Raw genomic sequence first — 20,105 nt, 5'->3', positions numbered from 1 at the left:
TGATTAAACCAGTTAGTGTCATCTCTGATGAGCTCCCACCTCCTGGTCTAGTGACTCGGAAGCACACAAAAGCACAGGACTTTAACTGGGTAAAATGACCTCTGACTGAAAAACAATTGTGAGGTCTGGAACTTTATCTTGTTCTTTCTAGAGGATGAAAAATCTTCTAGTGAGCTTTAACAACCAAAGCTCTATCATTATACTCATCAAGCTGAATAATAATTATAAGTCCATTTATCTACCTTCCCAGCTAGTTTGTTAGCCACTTGAAGGCAAAGACTGTATTCCCAAGGCCTATGCTCCTGGCACATAGTAGATGCTCAGTAATACTTGGTTAATAACAATTCTCCACTAGTCTTAACAAAGTACAGGCTCATGGAGCTAGGAGGGACCTTAGAAATAATTTGATACAATCTCTTCGTTTTCAAGATCAGAACAGCCAGAGCCAAACAAGCAAAATAAGTTGCCCAGGGTCACAACATTGAACTACATCACAGGATGCTTTTATAAAGAATTTTTTCCCTCTCAGCCCACAACTCATGGGAAAACTCCAAGAGGGGCTTGAAACAACACTTTCATGCCTCAAGAGCTTCTTCTAAGTTAACATGCCTTTTATAAGTTACAGAACATTAACCTGAAATACATATAAAATAGAATTTAGAGGCTTTCATGTGGTCAATTTATACTGGGGGGTGAAGCTCACAATTCTCAAATTCAACTCATAAATTTAACACCTCTCATTTTTCTCTAGGGCTTTTAAGGGCTTCTTAAAGTCATAGTTAAGAGATCCAGCTTCTTATTCTTCATGTAAAACCAAACTATAAAATTAAAATTTCAGTATTTTAATTGTCTGTGTAAGTCCACCAAATTAATTTGCAGCAGCAAAATAAGATGAAATTATGTAAAGCACAGGGACCAATTTATCATCCCATTACTCACGATGAATTCAACAAGCTTTTACTTCCATATCTAGGTGACAAATATTAAAATTCCTGGTTGTCTGACTGCATCATATGAGACATGGGACTTTCTTTTACCCCTAAACTAGCCTTCTGAAATTCCAGAAATATATGCTCTCCCACGATGAAACACGGGCTTGGCCGCCAATGAGGTTTGGGAGGGGAAGTGGGATGCCAAGAGCGAGTGGGCCGGAGGGAGATCAAAAGACCCAGGGACCCCCAGTGCCATACCAGCTCCCAGTGCAGCCTCACAGCCAGTCTGAGTTTCTAATTTACTAACACCTCTCAGTTCAGGGCAAAGTTTCCCTCGGGCCCTGATTTTCTTTTCCGTCTCTCTTTCCTCAGGATCAGGCTACTTGAGAATGGAACCTCCTGATTAATGTGTCAAGAGCCATAGACTCTCCTTAATGGAGGGTCTCTGCCTGCTCGGGTCACCCGGGCAGGAGCTGCCACAATGTGTTAAGCCACTAATGAAGGCAAGTGCTCAGTAATGATTTAAAGTGCCCTAAGAACAGAGAGTCTTCGGATTCAGTAGCTTCTCTTCCTACTGCCTGCAAAGCCTCCTTTACTCTCTGGCCTAACGCATCCCTGTCTGCCAAGCTTCTGTGGCAGAAAAGCGAAAAGGCAGACTTCTCCAAATACAAAATGGAATTTGAACCTCCAGATGATGGTTTTGGTTTGTGACACACTGGACTGCCTACTCATGGGCACGAATCTGTCGCTTCACATGGTTTTCCAAAACAATTTTCTAAAGTGGATCTTTAAAACACATCGGGATGAATCATTAAAACATCTCAGGGTGACGATACTCCTGGAAGGGATAAGATGCCGAAGCAGATGGAAGGCATCTATTATATGCCTCTAAGTGAGTGAATATATTTAAGCAGCAAGGCATCAGAAACTCTATCAAGTCCCTATCAGGAAGCACTGAGAAACTCCCCAGCCTTCTTTAAAAGGGGGTAATTAGCGGGACTTCCCTGGTGGTCCAATGGTTAAGAATCCGCCTTCCAATGCAGGGGACACGGGTCCAACCCCTGGTTGGGGAACTAAGATCCCACATGCCATGGGGCAACTAAGCCCGTGTGCCAGAACTACAGAGCCCATGCACCACAACTAGAGAGAAGCCTGTGCACCACAACTAAGACCGGACGCAGCCAAAAATAAATAAATAATTTTTTAAAGGGGGCAATTAGCATCTTTTACAGAGTCTCCATACCCACTTATGCCTGAAACACAACCTGAATGGTGCTGATGTATCTCAGGAACCTCAAGGCTTCTTCATCCAGGGACCGAGCAGGGCCTGCCCAAGGCTGAAGGTCTATATGCCACCGGGGACCCTGTAAGGAGAAAACATAGGTCAGTGTGTAAGGTATCAGGAGCTTGGGATGGGGGTGGGCAGGATGCAGAGCATCAGGGAGGCAAGACTACTAGCCGCCTGCAAAACAAACACAGCTGCACTTTGCGGCAGGGAGTTGGTTCGGAGCTGCTATAGTTAAGGCCGCATCAATCACAGGGAGACAAATGAGGTCTGTCCCGGCTACCAGATTAAGCAGGAGACTGCAAAAGCTAGAGGGGACATCTGTCTCGAGCTTCTGATCAAAGGCAAACTCCACTCGACCCCGTGAGGCTCTCTCAGTTGCGGCTTTTTTTTTTTTTTTTTTTTGCGGTATGCGGGCCTCTCACTGTTGTGGCCTCCCCCGTTGCGGAGCACAGGCTCCGGACGCGCAGGCTCCGGACGCGCAGGCTCAGCGGCCATGGCTCACGGGCCCAGCCGCTCCGCGGCATATGGGATCCTCCCAGACCGGGGCACGAACCCGTATCCCCTGTATCGGCAGGCGGACTCTCAACCACTTGCGCCACCAGGGAGGCCCTCAGCTGCGGCTTTGTATTACCCGGAGCCGCTCCCCGTTGTGGAGAAAACCTCCCCTGCCTACTATGGTTTCCAAGGCTTAGAGCTTCAGAAATAGGTGCCTCCTAGGGGCCAGTTTTGTTTTCATGGTCCCATAATGCCTGAATCCTCAGGGCGCTTGGGCACCTTCCCCCCGAGCAAGCGGGGGGTGGCACCCAGAGTTCTAGACCTCAGTGCACCTGTCATCTGGACCATGCACCTGCCAACAGTCCCTGGAGCTGGCACTACCATGGCTGGCAACGGTGGCCTTCTAGCACTGTGAGACAACCTCCAGCTTTCAGCTGAGGAAATGAGGAGCTCCCAGGAGCAGGGGGATCAGAACCCTAAGCCCCCTTTTACAGCAAGGGTAGAGTGGATGAAGGGTTGGAGGAAAGTAGTGGTGACCTAGAAGAATAAAAAATGGGGACCCCTCCAATCAAAAGGAAGCACTAGTCATAAAATCCTTGCTAGAGTTCAAGTTCCCCGCCTATAGTTGTCACCACCTGGAAACCTCCGGAGGCTCACTGTGATCCCAAGGGCAGAGTACTGCCCAGAGTATATGATGCGGAAGGGCAGGGGCCTGGGCAGGGAGAAGCCCCAGCAGTTGGCAGGGTGAACATCTAGCGTCAGGAAAGACTCTGGGGGTCTGGGCACAGGGGTTCCTGCAGAGTGGTTAAGATGGGCCCCATAACCCCATTTTAAGGTGAGGAAAGGGGCAGGGGAGGGTTCTGGGGACAAAATAAAGAGACTGTTCATGTATACACATTGTTCTCCAGTCAGGTATTGCAATGGTCTGAACACCTGTCTCCCACCCCAAATTCCTATGTTGAAATCCTAATGCCCTAAAGTGTGATGATGTTAGGGGGGTAGGACTTTTGGGAGGTGCTCATGTCATGAGGGTGGAGCCTTCATGAACGGAATTAGTGCCCTTTTAAAAGAGACCCCTCGGGCTTCCCTGGTGGCACAGTGGTTGAGAGTCTGCCTGCCGATGCAGGGGACACGGGTTTGTGCCCCGGTCCGGGAAGATCCCACATGCTGCGGAGCGGCTGGGCCCGTGAGCCATGGCCACTGGGCCTGCGCGTCCGGAGCCTGTGCTCCACAGCGGGAGGGGCCAGAACAGTGAGAAGCCCGCGTACCACCAAAAAAAAAAAAAAAAGAGAGAGACCTGGGCTTCCCTGGTGGCACAGTGGTTGAGAGTCTGCCTGCCGATGCAGGGGACACGGGTTTGTGCCCCGGTCCGGGAAGATCCCACATGCCACGGAGCGGCTGGGCCCGTGAGCCATGGCCACTGGGCCTGCGCGTCCGGAGCCTGTGCTCCACAGCGGGAGGGGCCAGAACAGTGAGAAGCCCGCGTACCACCAAAAAAAAAAAAAAAGAGAGAGACCTGGGCTTCCCTGGTGGCACAGTGGTTGAGAGTCTGCCTGCTGATTCAGGGGACACGGGTTCATGCCCCGGTCCAGGAGGATCCGACCTGCCCAGAGCGGCTGGGCCCGTGAGCCATGGTCGCTGGGCCTGCACGTCCGGAGGCCACAGCAGTGAGGGGCCTGCGTACTGCAAAAAAAAAAAAAAAGAGAGAGACCCCTCATAGCTCCCTAGGCCCTAACACCATGTGAGGACACAGAAAGAAGTCAGCCATCTGCAGCCCAAAAGAGGGCCCTCACCAGAGCCCAACCATGCTGGCACACCAATCTTGAACGTCCAGCCTCCAGAACTGTGAGCAATAAATTTCTGTTGTTTGTAAGCCAGCCAGTCTGTGGTATTTTGTTATGGCAGCCAGAATAGCCTAAGACAGGTATTATGGCAAGAACTGTCTGTCACCCACAAAGAAACATCGAAACAGGCTAGCCCTGAGGCACTTTAGTACATTTATGTTTTTTTTGCCCCGAAATGGGGTGGCCTAGGTGACTTGGGGTTAAACGGAAAGCAAGGAAGAGTGGGGGGCAAGCAGGTTAGTCAGTGTGAAGCCAAGTGTGTGGGCTTGGGGAAGAAGAGTACACTCTGGCATGAGGGTCAGAGATAAATGCAGACACTCTGTAAGTGGTAAAGCGTTATTCCAGGTTAGGCATTATGAGACTCATATCACTGCACCAAGTCCCGAGAACCCACAGTCTTATTGGCTAGTCAGGTCTGCACTGCCTTATGGTGGCTGAGACCCCTGCAGTCCTCTGGACTGAAAAAACCCTCACTGATTTCCCACAGGCTGTCTTTTCCTCAGGAATCCTTAAGGCAGGGACAGTTTCATGGGCATGCAACCTGCACAGTCTTAGAAGGGCTTGTGTTTGGCTCAGTGCTGACACCCTTAATAATTTTTTAACAAGAGCCTCCACATTCTTATTCTGTGCTGAGCCCTGCAAATTATGTAGTCAGTCTGCCCTGAGGGGCACCTTTTTTTGGGAAACAGGCTTTTCGTATAGCTGTTCCTGTTCTGTGAAGGTTGAGTAGGCAAGAGACTCCAGTCAGAGAGAGCCTGAGAACATTAAGTAATATATCTTCCCAGTTAATGGCTCCCACCCCCTATTTCTTTTTTCCTTCTCTAAATTAGCTGTTGACCACCATTCAGTCAAACAGTACTTATTGAGCATCAGCCACTCTGTGCCACGCACTGGTCGGCACACATGGGAACAAAACCCAGAGGATCCTGGGAGGTGCTCACAGTCTGGTGGGGGAGACAGATACATACAAGATAAGTTTGACAGGGAAATGCTGAAACGTTAGGGAAAGTCATTCTTTCTGGGAAATTACTTAATTATGAAATCATAAATTATAGACACACTTTAGTACAAACGCCTCTTAGTTTTGCTTGGTCACACTCCTTTTGCATCTAATGACAAAGAGTGTCTTCCCAGGTTGCCGCTGCTGTCAACACAGCAACACAATGCTGCATGCAAGCTTGTCCAGCCCTGGGGCTTAAAACTCCCCACATCATTGTCGTGGGACCCTGACAAGTACCCTGGCACCTGGCCCAGAAGCCTCTTGATGAAAATGATAAAGATCCCACATTATGGTTCTCCTCTAAATCAGGGATCTGTAAACTTTTTCTATAAGAGGTCAAACAGCAAATATTTTAGGCTTTGCAGGCCATACAGTTTCTGTTGCAATTCCTCACCGCCTGTTGTAGCTCAAAAGCAGCCAAAGACAGTAAGTAAACAAATGGTCAGGACTGTATTCCAATAAAACTCCATTTACAAAAACAGCCGGCAGGCTGGACTGGGCCTGCAAGGCTGTAGTTTGCTGACCCCTGCTCTATTTGATTCTAATTTGGTTGTAGACCAGCCTAGAGGAGAGTGTTTACTTGAAATAATGCAAGAGACACAGATTATGATATCTAGGTTACAAACAACTTTGTCGTCTGGGTGACTGCGGAAATATCGGCCAGGTCCCAGCAGGATACAGTGGGAAGAATTTAATAGAGAGACTATTTATAATACAAAGGTGTAGGCAGAGTTTAGGAAACCAATCAGGAGTAATGCAATACCTGTGGCTGGTAGCACCAGGGAGCCCTTATAAACCCTGAGCCTGAAGGAGCAAGGAGGGGGAGGAATTTGTGGCACCCAGAGAGGGAAACTGCACGGGGAAGGTGTTTCATAGAAGAACACAGCCAATCCCCATCACATCCAGCCCTATTACAAATACCCGCCCTAACTGTCAAATCAAAGGGGAAGCTAGAGAAGAGGGAGGCTGTGGTTGGCCCACAGGTCAGCCTACGGGGGTGCAGAGCAGGAGGAGCAGGATGGAGAGTGGCTCTGGACAGGCAAGTGGAAGGCCTCCTGCACAGCATCTCTGGAAAGAGGCACTGAGACTTGACCAGGGAGTCATTCATTCATTCAGTGGCCATTTGTGCCTCGTGCCAGGCTCTGGGTTACAATTTAATATAGGACAGAGCTGTGTGCACCAGTAAATGCAATGAAGTTCTGCAAGAGCTCTGACTGAAACCTCTGTAGGGCACAACGGGGTCACGGAGAGATGAAGGACCCAAGTACCAATCCAAAATAAATGCCAGAAAATACAAACGTAGATGATAGGAAGCAGTCTCCAATGTGAGAAGCCCAAAACTCTCATTAAAGAGACACCTTAAAAACAGTAGAAGCACTTAACCTGGGCTAACACACGAAAGTAATGTCACAGATCAGTAACAGTGAATCCATACGGTGACTTAACATGACAAAACTATATAATTATCTTAAGAATCCACAAGCAGTATCCATCTTGCTATCTGATATTTCTCAGTTTCACTGAGTGTTGACCACGACAAAGCTAAACGCGACAGCTGGAATGGTGAATAACATAAGTTGAGGGGCCTCAGGTGGGGATATAATAGAAATATACAGCAGACAGATGCCCTCAGAAGTGCTCTGGCTTAATGCTTTGGTTGAGCTGTTTAAAAAACATTTCACATAAAGTAATGTTCTCATCGGCATCAGTCTGACAGCAGTTTGTGATTATTTCCCCAAGGAAACCACTAGCTTTTATCATCTCTTTCAATTATCACTTGTCTTAATTCTCTAGTGCACACATCAATATTTATCTTTCAAAGATCCCCCAAACAGAATTCTCTGAGCACCTTAAAATACCCATGGTTGGTGTTTACTAGTACAAGGCAAAAAACCCATCTTTTTCTTTTAAAAAGATTTTATCATTATGATTTTACCCTCAAAGAGTTCCCTAAAATGCCAAGGTCCACTATTAGCCATGTGCTCCAAATATCAAGTGGCCAGGACAAGGCTATCCCCCCTCACTCCCAGGAGGTGGGAAGGTAGATTCCCAGTCCCTTTTGTCACCCCCACTTCCTCTTCAGATGGGTAAAGGAGCAGCTTAAGCAGAAGGTGGTGGAGGTACAGTCACTGGGGTCATTGGGGGCTGGTCTGTCTGTCCCCGGCAGGCTTGAGCTGAAACGTCAAATGGAGCATACACAATGAGTTGCCACAGAAAAGCGGCCAGGCTCCTGAGCCCCTGCAGGGGTGGTGGGCTGGGTGGGGGTGGGGGTGGGGGTGTAGTCCAATTCCTTTGCAATCTGTGGTCCGGCCCTCTACCTAAACCACCAGGCCAGTCGTTCAAAGGAGCCCCTCCTGCAGCAAAGACAGCCATCCCAGAAAAGGCAGGGTCTCAGGTTTCTGAGGAAAGGCAGCAGCCCCCCACCCCCTTTTGTCTGTGAAGGATTCATCATGCACTTCCTCCAGGAAACATGCGTTGCAAAGTGAACTGGTTTCTTCTAACGAGGGGAAATGTCTTGATTATACAGAAAAAAATTCCAAAAATTAACACTAAGCAAAGGATTCTATACACAACTAACTCATGTTGTTTGGGGGCTATTTTGCAGACATCTGAGCATCTCTTCCCAAAGGGTAAAAAGTGATCGCTGAGTCAGCCCAAGTTGGTGCACAGAGATGATGGAACTGGCTCTAAAGACGGCAGCAAGCACAGCCGTGAGGCTTCCACATATTTTTATAATTTATGACTTCAGCATCAAATTTGTTTCTTGAAAAAAGAAAATGATTCTTTCAAGCCAAAGAAACAGAATTCCAAGATTTTACTAATAAAAGATAATGCAAAAAATAAAGCAATCTTTTAAAATACTCTTTTGCCTACCAGCCTACACATATGCATCTAATAGAAATATATTAACTCAAGGCCATAAGCCCCAAGCAAAACTGGTTGCATTAAAATATATATATATGTACATATATATATATATATATATACACACACACACATATAAAAGCAGAGCCACCCATGACCTGAAAAGAGAATCATCGATTCTGCCTTGTGCAAAAGCTTTCTTTGCCTTGAAATTTGGAACAACAGCTTCCTTCTTCAGAGGCCGTTTTCCCCACACCCATGAATGACCTCATGCAGGCCACACAGAAATTGTCCAATTAGCAACAGTTTCACCATCAGTTGTACAAGCAAGTTTTGTACATGCATGTTTTTTACTTTCTTTTAAAATAAGAACCAAAGAAGAAGTCTAATGGCACCACTCCTCTGTGTTTCAGTGCTACAGTTCTTTGGGGATGAAATTGTATGATAAGTGATTTAAATAATCAGTTTCTTTATTGTGATGGATAATTGGTAGAGTGTCTGGGATATTTTTACGATGTTTCAATACTCTCAAATGCGCATTCCCACAGCTAGTAAGCTCTTGAAAGGTTTTAGAACCAGCAATTTTCCGCTGGGAGAGATGGCTAACAATTGATTTTCTGTGCTGTTGGTTGTGCCTGTGGAAAAGAACAAGGTTGTGAGTCCTTGACTCAAACTAAACAATACGCTGAGCCTGTGTGATGAGTTGATTTTGGGAAGCCTAAGCTTTCTAGAAAAAAAACCAAACTCAAAACAAGCAAAATCTATTTATTTGGCAATTCTGCTGCAATTCTGTGCTAATTAAGAGCATCTGTCAGTGGGCAGGAAACAACGATTGAAGGCAATTGTTTGCTCCTTTTTAGAAGGAGAAGGGGCGGGCTGTGGGAGTTGTTGGGGGAGGCGGAGGCACAAAATGGTACCTGGGCAGAGCATGAATCTAGGTAAGCGCCAGCCACTGTCTTTCTGGAATGTCCCGAGATAACCATGGTTTCTAGGACTTTGCTCGAGTGGGATTAGGGGCTCCCAGAGTCTCTGGGTGGCAGCTCACATGTCTCTCCCCACCATTCTCATTTAACAGGACTTTCTCTCAGAATCAGCCCTGCTTTGGAAAGAGCAGGGATCAGTTACACACTTTATGGTAACATTTAAAATTCAGGTACCCCATGCAAAAATTTCATTAAAAAAAATATCTCCCGGGCCTCCCTGGTGGCGCAGTGGTTGAGAGTCCGCCTGCCGATGCAGGGGATACGGGTTCGTGCCCCGGTCTGGGAGGATCCCATATGCCGCGGAGCGGCTGGGCCCGTGAGCCATGGCCGCTGGGCCTGCGCATCCGGAGCCTGCGCATCCGGAGCCTGTGCTCCGCAACGGGGGAGGCCACAACAGTGAGAGGCCCGCATACCACAAAAAAAAAAAAAAAAAAAAAAAAAAAAAAAAAAAAAAAATCTCCGTTTCAGTTCTGGGTAACATGGATAAGCACGCCCGCACCCTGTGTCTGGCACTGAATATGGCAGTAAAACCTGGACAGAATGCAGAGGGCAGCTATCTGAAGAATCTGAAAAGTAAATACTGGCAGGCAGACTGAAGGCCAGAACTCAAAGTACCAGGAACCAGCAGTGAGGTCACCACTGTTTTTCTCCTGGTATCCCCCTCGAGCCCCGACTCAGGCAGCCGCACACTGGATGTGGACATCATTGCAGACCGAGAGCTCCAGGAGAAGCCCTCTAGTTCAGGCTCAAGGAGGGAAGGGGTCTCCTAATGCTCAGAGAAAGCAGGGGGCTTCCCCATTTCCCCCTCTCCTTGCATTTCTTGTCCGTCATTCTAGCATCCCAACTCCCAGGCAATCCCACTGCAGCGGTGGAAGCCACAGCAGGAGTCCGCAAGCACCTAAAACTCTGAGGAAAGGGAAGTTTCTTCTCTGATGTGAGGTTGTGGCCCCAAACCCTGCTGAGTATTTTCTCTCTTCTCGGGCAGCTTGGCCTTGGACTTGGACATAGTCATGGGAAGGGTGCCATAAAACACACATAGTCATGGGAAGGGTGCCATAAAACACAAGCAGAGCAAGAGTAAAGTCTAGCCTTTCTAGCCAGAGGTTCAGAAATGCAGGGAGCTAGATAATACAGTCAACCCTAGGTATCTGTGGATGCGGAACACTGGGGACACTGAGGGCCGAATGTAGTATGCCGTTGTATAAGAGACTTGAGCATCCACAGATTTTGCTATCAGTGCGCGTGCTAGAAACAATCCCCTCCCCACCCCAGATACCTAGATACTTGCATCTGCACGTGCATCTGAACCATTAGCATATCAAAAACTTTGAGAACCGAGCTAACAGACAGACTTCCACCAGGTGCCAGACTGGCCACTGGTGTCATGCATGTGGGACAGATCTGAAGAACACTGCAAAGATTCTGAAAACAGAACTGATACTGAAACCATAATCCATAGAAGGCTGGCTGGAACTTGAGACCTGAACCCAACCAGGTCAAGTGCCTGTAAAAACAAATATATGGACATTATCTATAGTATTTAAACATGACTCAGAGTCTCACGATATTACATACAAAATACCCAGGATATAACCCAAAACTACTCAGCGTATGAAGAATCAGGAAAATCCCAATTGGTGTGGGGAAAAGACAATCAACAAATGCCAATGACATGACACAGATACTGGAATTATTTGACAAAAACTTAAAAGCAACTATCACAGAAATACTCCAAGAAGTAATAGTGTACACTCTTGAAACCAACAGAAACATAGAAAGTCTCAGCAAAGAAATAGGATATATAAAGAGCCAAATGGACATTTCAGACCTGAAAAATACAATAAACAAAATAAAAATCTCAGTAGATGGACTCAATAGCAGAATGAATATAACACAAAAAAGAGTCAGTGAACTTGAAGATAGATCAATAGAGAGTATCCAATCTGAACAACAGAGAGAAAAAATTATTTGAAAAAGAAATGAGGGCTTCCCTGGTGGCACAGTGGTTAAGAATCTGCCTGCCAACGCAGGGGACACGGGTTCAAGCCCTGGTCCAGGAAGACCCCACATGCCGTGCTGCAACTAAGCCCGTGCACCACAACTACTGAGCCCGCGCTCTAGAGCCCGTGCACCACAACTCCTGAACCCAGTGCGCCTAGAGCCTGTGCTCCACAACAAGAGAAGACACCACAATGAGAAGCCTGTGCACCGCAAGGAAGAGTAGCCCCCGCTCACCACAACTAGAGAAAGCCCGCACACAGCAATGAAGACCCAATGCAGCCAAAAACAAAATAAATAAATAAATTTATTTTTTAAAAAAATGAAAAGAGCCTCAGGGACCTGTGGACAATATCAAGAGGTCTAACACTCAGTTACTGGAATCCAAGAGGAGGAAGAGAAAGAATGCAGTGTAGAAAAAAATATTTAAAGGTATAATGGCTAAAAGATTCTCAAATTTGACATTAGACATAAACCTAGAGATTCAAGAAGCTCAGCAAACCCCTAACAGAAAGACACAAAGAAATCTATGTCCATACACATCTTAATCAAACTGCTGAAAACTAAAGACACCGACAACAACAAAAAGCTCAGTCTCCTTAATCTTGTGATAGACTTAATAGTGGGCCAGGGTCCAAATGGCTAGATGGGAAAGGCAGAGGCAGCCGAGCTCAAAAGAGCTTCTTACCCTGAGGTCCCCTCTCTGTCAAGGCCCAGTCCCACCTCCCCAAGTCCATCTGCTAAATGTCTTTGGCAGCAGAAAGCACACATACTGAAACCCAAATCCAGAGCACATTGTGAATCCTTTCCCCATCAATCTGCCGCCTCTGCAACATTACACAGAGCGTAGGCTGGGAGGCAAGGGAACCAGAAATCAAATCAACCCTGACAAGAAAAAATGCACTATCATTCAAGCAGATAACTTTTAGGAAGAAATTTTTTAAATAAAATAAAAAATAAAAGGACAAGGAGGAATAAATGCTCAGCTCTAGATTTATTCTCTAAGTTATCCTGGTAAGTTGGAAAGAAATGCCAAACTAATTTGAGTTGGGTTTTGTTCTTAAACTGACATCTTTAAATTCACTGTGTTTTCTGTGTGTGGCAAAACCGTTCAAGTCTGGGTGAGATTGAAACACACAAAGGGATGGTGAAGAGAATAAAATATATAATGTATTTTAGGTTTTTATCATTGACAACAGAAAGAGAAGCCAAATTCCTGGAGTAGATCCAGTGAAATGCAAAGGTTTTCATTCATTTTCATGATATAGAAACTATATAACATCTGCATACACAGTAGGCACTCAAATATGAAATCATGGATCTCACTAGGGTTACACATCAACCATGAAAGGAAGGGAGGAGTTTCATTTGTCTTATGAAAGTAAGATTATATAAGACTGTTTGCCTAAGAAAGCAAAAAGGAACGTAGAAACAGCATTTATCACATTTTTAAGGATTCTCTCTCTCTCTGGCACACACACACACACCTCCACACATATGCACACTGTATTCAAAACATGTAAGTTACCCAGACTTGGGACTCAGAATCCTACAAGCTTAATATCATCTGAATCAACATCAATCTGTTATGAGGTCATGGATTTACTTCAGTTTGAAAACTCCAGCCAGTTAATATCCCCCAAGTTATTTACCAGTTCCCAAAACATTACCCTCTCAAAATGGAAGGTCTGCAGGACCCCTATAAACCCATTTCAAGGATTCTTTTTTCTTTTTTTAACATCTTTATTGGAGTATAATTGCTTTACAATGGTGTGTTATTTCAAGGATTCTTGAATCCTGAGTAGATGCCAAAGCCAAAAGAGACATGGAGTTAGCAGAGGGCAGGGAGAACAGGAAAACCACCAGGAAGGAGGGAGAGGAATAGAGAAGGGAAACAAGAAAATGGGGGCATGAGAGGAAAAAGGGTTGCTCCCCCAATACCTGCTCAGCAATCTCCATCCTCCCCACAAGTTCACCTGGGACCCAGGGTTGTCAATAAGTGGTACCCAGGACTCTTTGGTGGCTCTCATGAGCCACATGAGTCCTCACACCTCATGCCAAACCACAAGTCCCCCATGGGTTCCCTCAGTGTGATCCTGAGGCTGCCAGTCACGTCCATGCAGATGCCTCCTTAGCCTCTCAGCCTCCGAACCTCTAAGGAGGCTCTGTGGCACAATGCTGAGCAGAAATTTCGCCCGTCAGTGGTAAGGCTCCGTGCTGCTGAGCAGTTTCACAGGAAAAGTGTTTCAGTTCTACAGTCTAAACAAGACATGATTTCTATTACCAAAAAGAATTAAAATGCATCACCCAGCATCACCAAGTGCAGGGAGATGGGGATCATGGCAAAAAGAATGCATCCCAGAGGCCACATCTGAGATGCAGAGCTGCAGCATCCAATAGCCACCTTGCAGGCTGACGCGGGGAACAGCAGCTGCATGTGGCACGATGCATAGATGGAACACAAAGCCATCCCTGGAAATCAACCAGAGACACTGGATGACGCTTGGGTAGCCTCCTCTGAAAAAGGATGTAGCAAGCAAGACAAGGTGCTCTGCCGTGAGTAGGACAGCCGAGGGTGGGTGGGAAAGAGAAAAATGGGTTTCAGGACCCCAGAAAAACCACACACCACGGTTCAAGGGTATCATCAGTTTCCTGATGAGGCTGTCATATCCCACTGACTATAAGCCATCGGTTGCACACAACTATTTATGTATGTATATTTGTACGTGTGTATGTATGCATATATGTTTCTCAGTTTTAAGTGAATGTTCGTTCATCATTAACTAACTTGTCACCTTTATACGGTCCATGTTTTATATTGTCCATATTGCCACTCTCTGGCCCTTTTGATTATGATATAGTATCTGGTAGCCTGAGTGAATCCTACTGACAATTAGAGATAAGACTCTGGTTCTGGGACATTCCTCACATGATTCTATATTTATAGAACATTTTTCTGTCTGAGTGCACTGTAAGTTATAGTGTCTGACAAGTAGAAGCAGCTCAATAAATGTTTCTTTTTCATCTGTGGGAGGCTGCCAGCAGTGTAAAAGAAGGCAGAGAGAGAGCTGGCTGGACAACTCTGGAACCAAAAGCACTTTAAGCTTCAAACCTAAATGGAAGCTTATCATTAAGTGGCCCTTTTCAGCAACATGAAGAATTGCCGAAGGAAGCGGACTTTTTCGGAGGTCAGTTATTACCGGGTTTGTAACTCTCTGAACTGAGAGTTCTTTGGTGAAAGAGAAGGGGACTCTCAAAGGTTAGAAGTGAAGCCGCCAAAGTGTCATCTGACCTTGGCCCAGTCCCCTTTCCCCATTTCAAACTGGAAATAACAAGAGTAAATGGGACAGATTGTGAAAATAAATACAGATCTAAACCGATGAAAAATGTTGACCATATTTCTTAATTGTATGAGAAAGGAGCACTAACACTCCTTGCATTAAAGAAAAACAAGCAAACTTCCATCCACAGGAGGAGCTTTAAAAATAAACAAGTTATAGAATTCAGAAGACAGAAACTATTTCTAGCCTTAAATTTTATTTGTTTCATACTAACAGAGAATCACTGTATTCAAAAAGACCTAAAGAGTGATCTAGACCAACTCCTTTATATTATAATTGAAGAAAATGAAGCTTAGAGAGGTGAAGTGACATACAAGTCACACAGGTAGGAGGAGGAGGGCTGTGACTTGGACCCATACCTCTAGGCTGCTAGTCCCATCGTTGCTCTGCTACACCATGCTGCCTTCATCCCAGGTCCAAGAGTTTTATCTTCCCCATATCTAGTTTTACTGTTAAGATAGACATTTTGGGCTTCCCTGGTGGCGCAGTGGTTGAAAGTCCGCCTGCCGATGCAGGGGACATGGGTTCGTGCCCCAGTCCGGGAAGATCCCACATGCCGCGGAGCGGCTGGGCCCGTGAGCCATGGCCGCTGAGCCTGCGCGTCCGGAGCCTGTGCTCCGCAACGGGAGAGGCCACAGCAGTGAGAGGCCCACGTACCGCAAAAAAAAAAAAAAAAAAAAAAAAAAAAAGACGTTTTACGCCCAATAGCAACTTAGAAGGGATTCCCAGGTGAAAACCACAATGGCTGTCTTGCACTTACACACTCATTGATGCAAGGGGTAACAAACTTATGAAATTCTTCACCCATAAGATGTGGAATATACTAAAAAATTCACCAGTGGCTCTGAAAATGTCATAGACAATGAATCCTCAGTGAGTTAAAAAGGAGGATTAGAAAAGATTCAGGCCTTTCTGATGAATCGCAATGGTATATCTAAGTTGAGGCAAGGGCATCTTGAGTCCCTGAATGACAGCAAGAAGGTGAGATCTTGCCTCTCACCTCCCTCCCCAACCCACACTGGGAATATAGCATGAATGATAAATATTTCTTCTTTTAACCTACTGAAATTTTGATGATGTTTGCTACTGCAGTATAACCTAGCCTATTCTGACTGATACAGGTCCCTAAAAGGCACTGGGTAAAAGATGGTTATCATTATTATAAATGCATCCCCACAGAACCTTCCCAATGCCATGCCGTCAAGGACTGAATGGAAGGCTAGAATGGATGATTGGTCTTATGGAGATTCTCCCATAAGGAAAGAAAAGAAGTGTAACCGATGACAATTCATTGCCAAGATAAGACTCAGGGAAGTCAGGAAGTGCTCAGATAAAGACCATAAGGACAAAACAGATCCTACTCTCTGGTCTGTTTCCTAAAAGCATCTTGCCCCTAACATGCCAGGCCAGGCCTTTTCCCTCGTACCCAGAATTCTCTCCCTTATTCCCTAGTCAGTTCAAATTCCACTTATTCTTCTGGATCCAGTTTTAGTCCCACATACTTCCCCCAAATTTCCTAATCACTCAAGCCTCCACTACACACAAAATAAACTATGCAAAGCAGGATCTTCAGCAACTATTGCTTGTACTTCTCATTTTATACTTAATCAGATGTTATAATTTGTTTCAAGTGTGTCAATCTTGTTTCTCAAACCAGACTACAAGCCTTGTGAGGACACCATGTGTTTTATTTCTTTTGCAGTCCCCCAGAGATATGATTCCAAGGGACATTTTTACATTGATTTAAATGCCAGGGAGGAAAGAACATGATAGCATTCTTAGGATTAAGGACAATGTTTTTATTACTTTTGAAGAAAGTAGGGAAATTTACTAGCTGGGCTTTATAGTACTATCTTAATCTAGCTAAATATAAATACTATTTATTTAGGTGGAAATAAATTATTATCAACCTTAAATGTTTTTTTTTTTTTTTTGCGGTATGCGGGCCTCTCACTGCTGGGGCCCCTCCCGCCACGGAGCACAGGTTCCTGACGCGCAGGCCCAGCCACTCCGTGGCACGTGGGATCCTCCCGGACCGGGGCATGAACCCACGTCCCCTGCATTGGCAGGTAGACTCTCTACCACTGTGCCACCAGGGAAGCCCCCTTAAATGTCTTTGATTCAAATTAAAATAAAAACAGAGATGACAAGAAGTTCAGCAGGAATTCTGACAAAAACTTTAAGAAAGCATTGTTGCAAAAAAAAGAAAGCATTGTTGAGAATTTAAGACATTTCATTCAAAATTAACATTTGTTTTGGTACATATATACAATGGAATATTACTCAGCCATAAAAAAGAATGATAATGCTATTTGCAGCAACATGGATGGACCTAGAGATTATCATACTAAGTGAAATAAGTCTGACAAAGACAAATATATGATATTACTTATATGTGGACTCTAAAAAATGATACAAATGAACTTACTTATATAACAGAAATAGAGTCACAGATGTAGAAAACAAACTTATGGTTAACAGGGGGTAAGGGGGGGGGATAAATTGGGAGATTGGGATTGATATATACACACTACTATATATAAAATAGATAACTAATAAGGACCTGCTCTATAGCACAGGGAATTCTACTCGAAACTCGGTAATGGCCTATATGGGAAAAGAATCTAAAAAAGAGTGGCTATATGTATATGTATACATGATTCACATTGCGGTACACCTGGAACTAACACATTATAAATCAGCTATACTCCAATAAAAATTTTTTAAAATATTTACGGATCCTGCAGATTAAGGGGAGGCTCCTGATGTAATGGGTTAAAGAAGTAATTTTTCATCTCTGGAGACTTGGGTTCAAACCTCACTGAACCCACAAGAGAAAACAGGTTTTGTGGCCTCAGTCCATCCCACAATTTGTCAACACCCAGCAGAAGCAAAATCCTTCCTGAAAGTCATTAATCAAAGAAAGTGGAGTCATCAGAGCTTAGGATTTATGGGATGTGGGGAAGCTAAGAGGCTACAGGTGACACTGTCAGCCTAGTTAGAAATGGGTTCTAGGACACAGGCTCAAAGGTGGATAAAGGTACAGACGATAACACTGCCTATACTTTCACTTCCCCCTCCTCCACCTCTGGCAACCATCCATCTACATTGTATCTCTGGAGCTTTACCCATTCTGGACATTTCATATAAATGGAATCATACAATGTAAAAAAAAAAAATTCTGTTAAATCAAAAAAATATATTTAGAGATTCTGAAGGTAAAAAAAATTAACATTTGTTTTGATAGAGAGTAAGCTGGGACGAAATGAGAGAGTGGCATTGACATATATACACTACCAAATGTAAAATAGCTAGCTAGTGGGAAGTAGCCGCAGAGCACAGGGAGATCAGCTCGGTGCTTTGTGACCACCTAGGGGGGTGGGATAGGGAGGGTGGGAAGGAGACACAAGAGGGAGGGGATACAAAAAATTTTTTTCAATTAAAATGTTTTGATATGGGCTTCCCTGGTGGCGCAGTGGTTGAGAGTCCGCCTGTCGATGCAGAGGACACGGGTTCATTCCCTGGTCCGGGAAGATCCCACATGCCGCGGAGCGACTGGGCCCGTGAGCCATGGCCGCTGAGCCTGCGCGTCCGGAGCCTGTGTTCCGCAACGGGAGAGGTCACAACAGTGAGAGGCCCGCGTACCGCAAAAAAAAAAAAAAAAAGTTTTGATAGATTAAAAGGTTAATTAATATTTATATACTGGTTATAAAATTTAAGTTAAATCTGTACATATTCTATATCTTGAAATCAGTTAGGTTTTATCCAAATCTATTTGTTAACAAGAGCAAAGAGCTTTTCTATAAAATTGAAAGTTTTTTTCCATAATTCTAAAGATTGTTGGCATGTAACCTTGAAACTATAAATATTTGTTATTGTAAACTTTGTTAAATGCAGAAAAATTAAATGCTCAGGTAAAAGTGAAAAGTATGTTTGCCATGGGAGGTTGATTCCATAGAGCCTTATAGAGATTGACCTTCTGCTCATAACTGCCCTGATCTAGTTCTAATCATTCAATCTGTACAACAATGCTGTGTAGGATCCTCTATTTATTTGTTTGTTTGTTTGTTTGTTTGTTTGTTTATGGCTGCGTTGGGTCTTTGTTGCTGAGGGTGGGCTTTCTCTAGTTGCGGCGGGAGGGGGCTACTCTTTGTTGCGGCTCGCAGGCTTCTCACTGCAGTGGCTTCTCTTCTGACAGAGCAGGGGCTCTAGGCACACAGGCCTCAGTAGTTGCAGCACAGGCTCAGTAGTTGTGGCTCGCGGGCTCTAGAGCGCAGGCTCAGTAGTTGTGGCGCGTGGGCTTAGATGCTCCGCGGCATGTGGGATCTTCCTGGACCAGGGCTCGAACCCGTGTCCCCTGCATTGGCAGGCAGATTCTTAACCACTGCACCACCAGGGAAGCCCTGTAGATCCTCTTAAAGGTAAATAAATGCATTCCTCACCGCAGGAATTTATTTTATAAATAAAATAAACTCCAACATTCTTTAGAACATGGTGCACAGTTTTTATTTTCTTTGACATAACAATATATTACAGCAGAAGCACTCTTAACCTGTCTCTATAAAACCCACTTGTCAGATGAACTGACACTCAGTATTTACTCTACCTGTGTAGTACTCCTGCTGCTACCAGTTTAGTCATATTTTTACCAGGAGTCATTTGATTTGTTCCCAAACCAGTTTATATCAATTGTACAAGTTACTGAAATTATATAATTTAATTAAAATTTAGGTAAAATGATGAAATCGCGCACAGAAAGAAAACGGGTTCTCTTTTCTATAAAAACCAAGTTGAGAAAAGCTAGATGCTATTTTTAAATACTGTTGCGATAGGCATGGGTGAAGTAGCTGTAAAAGAGAAAAACAAAATCACTAAAATCTAGAGATGTTCTGCACTCAGATTGCTTCACAAGTGTCAAATTCTCGCTCTACTTTAAAGAAACCAAAACTGAAAATGGTGGGTGATGCAGTTCAGATGGGTTTTTGCAAGAAAGACCAGAACTCCAGCAGGGGATCATACTCACAACAAAAGACTGGCAAAAGAATACACTTGCATATGTTTTAAGTTAAAATAGGCTGTGTGTATACTTTTGGGTATTCTCTATTTTAACCACCTTCTATATAACTAACCAATTACTGTGAATTGGTAACTATGGATATGGGTCCACTTGCTAATTATATCGTTTCAGAGATTCCATAAGTGCATAGTTAGAGAGTGCAACATTACCAATTAGCTTAGATGCTGGACTAATGATGGTGCATAGCTGGAGAAATATAAATATAAAGCAGGGCTGTAAACAAGGCAGAAGACTGGAAGAGATGACCCATAACATAATAAACATAAGCTTCTCAAGAGGCTA

At 44.7% G+C, this 20,105-nt stretch overlaps 1 protein-coding gene across 1 annotated transcript in view; it reads right to left on the bottom strand.

Moving 5' to 3' along the window:
• Window positions 1-20,105, bottom strand: part of METTL24 (methyltransferase like 24) — a 106,938-nt gene that overhangs the window by 68,416 nt on the left and 18,417 nt on the right. Inside the window, exon 2 of the mRNA XM_060115333.1 lies at window positions 2,198-2,296. Coding sequence (XP_059971316.1) covers window positions 2,198-2,296 — 99 coding nt within the window. The remainder of the gene's footprint in view (window positions 1-2,197; window positions 2,297-20,105) is intronic.

Source organism: Mesoplodon densirostris, chromosome 12 (genome assembly GCF_025265405.1).
Source record: "Mesoplodon densirostris isolate mMesDen1 chromosome 12, mMesDen1 primary haplotype, whole genome shotgun sequence".
NCBI classification, from domain to species: Eukaryota; Metazoa; Chordata; class Mammalia; order Artiodactyla; family Ziphiidae; genus Mesoplodon; species Mesoplodon densirostris.
The sequence above is the reverse complement of the archived record's forward strand: the minus strand, read 5'-3'. Positions and strand labels throughout refer to the sequence as shown.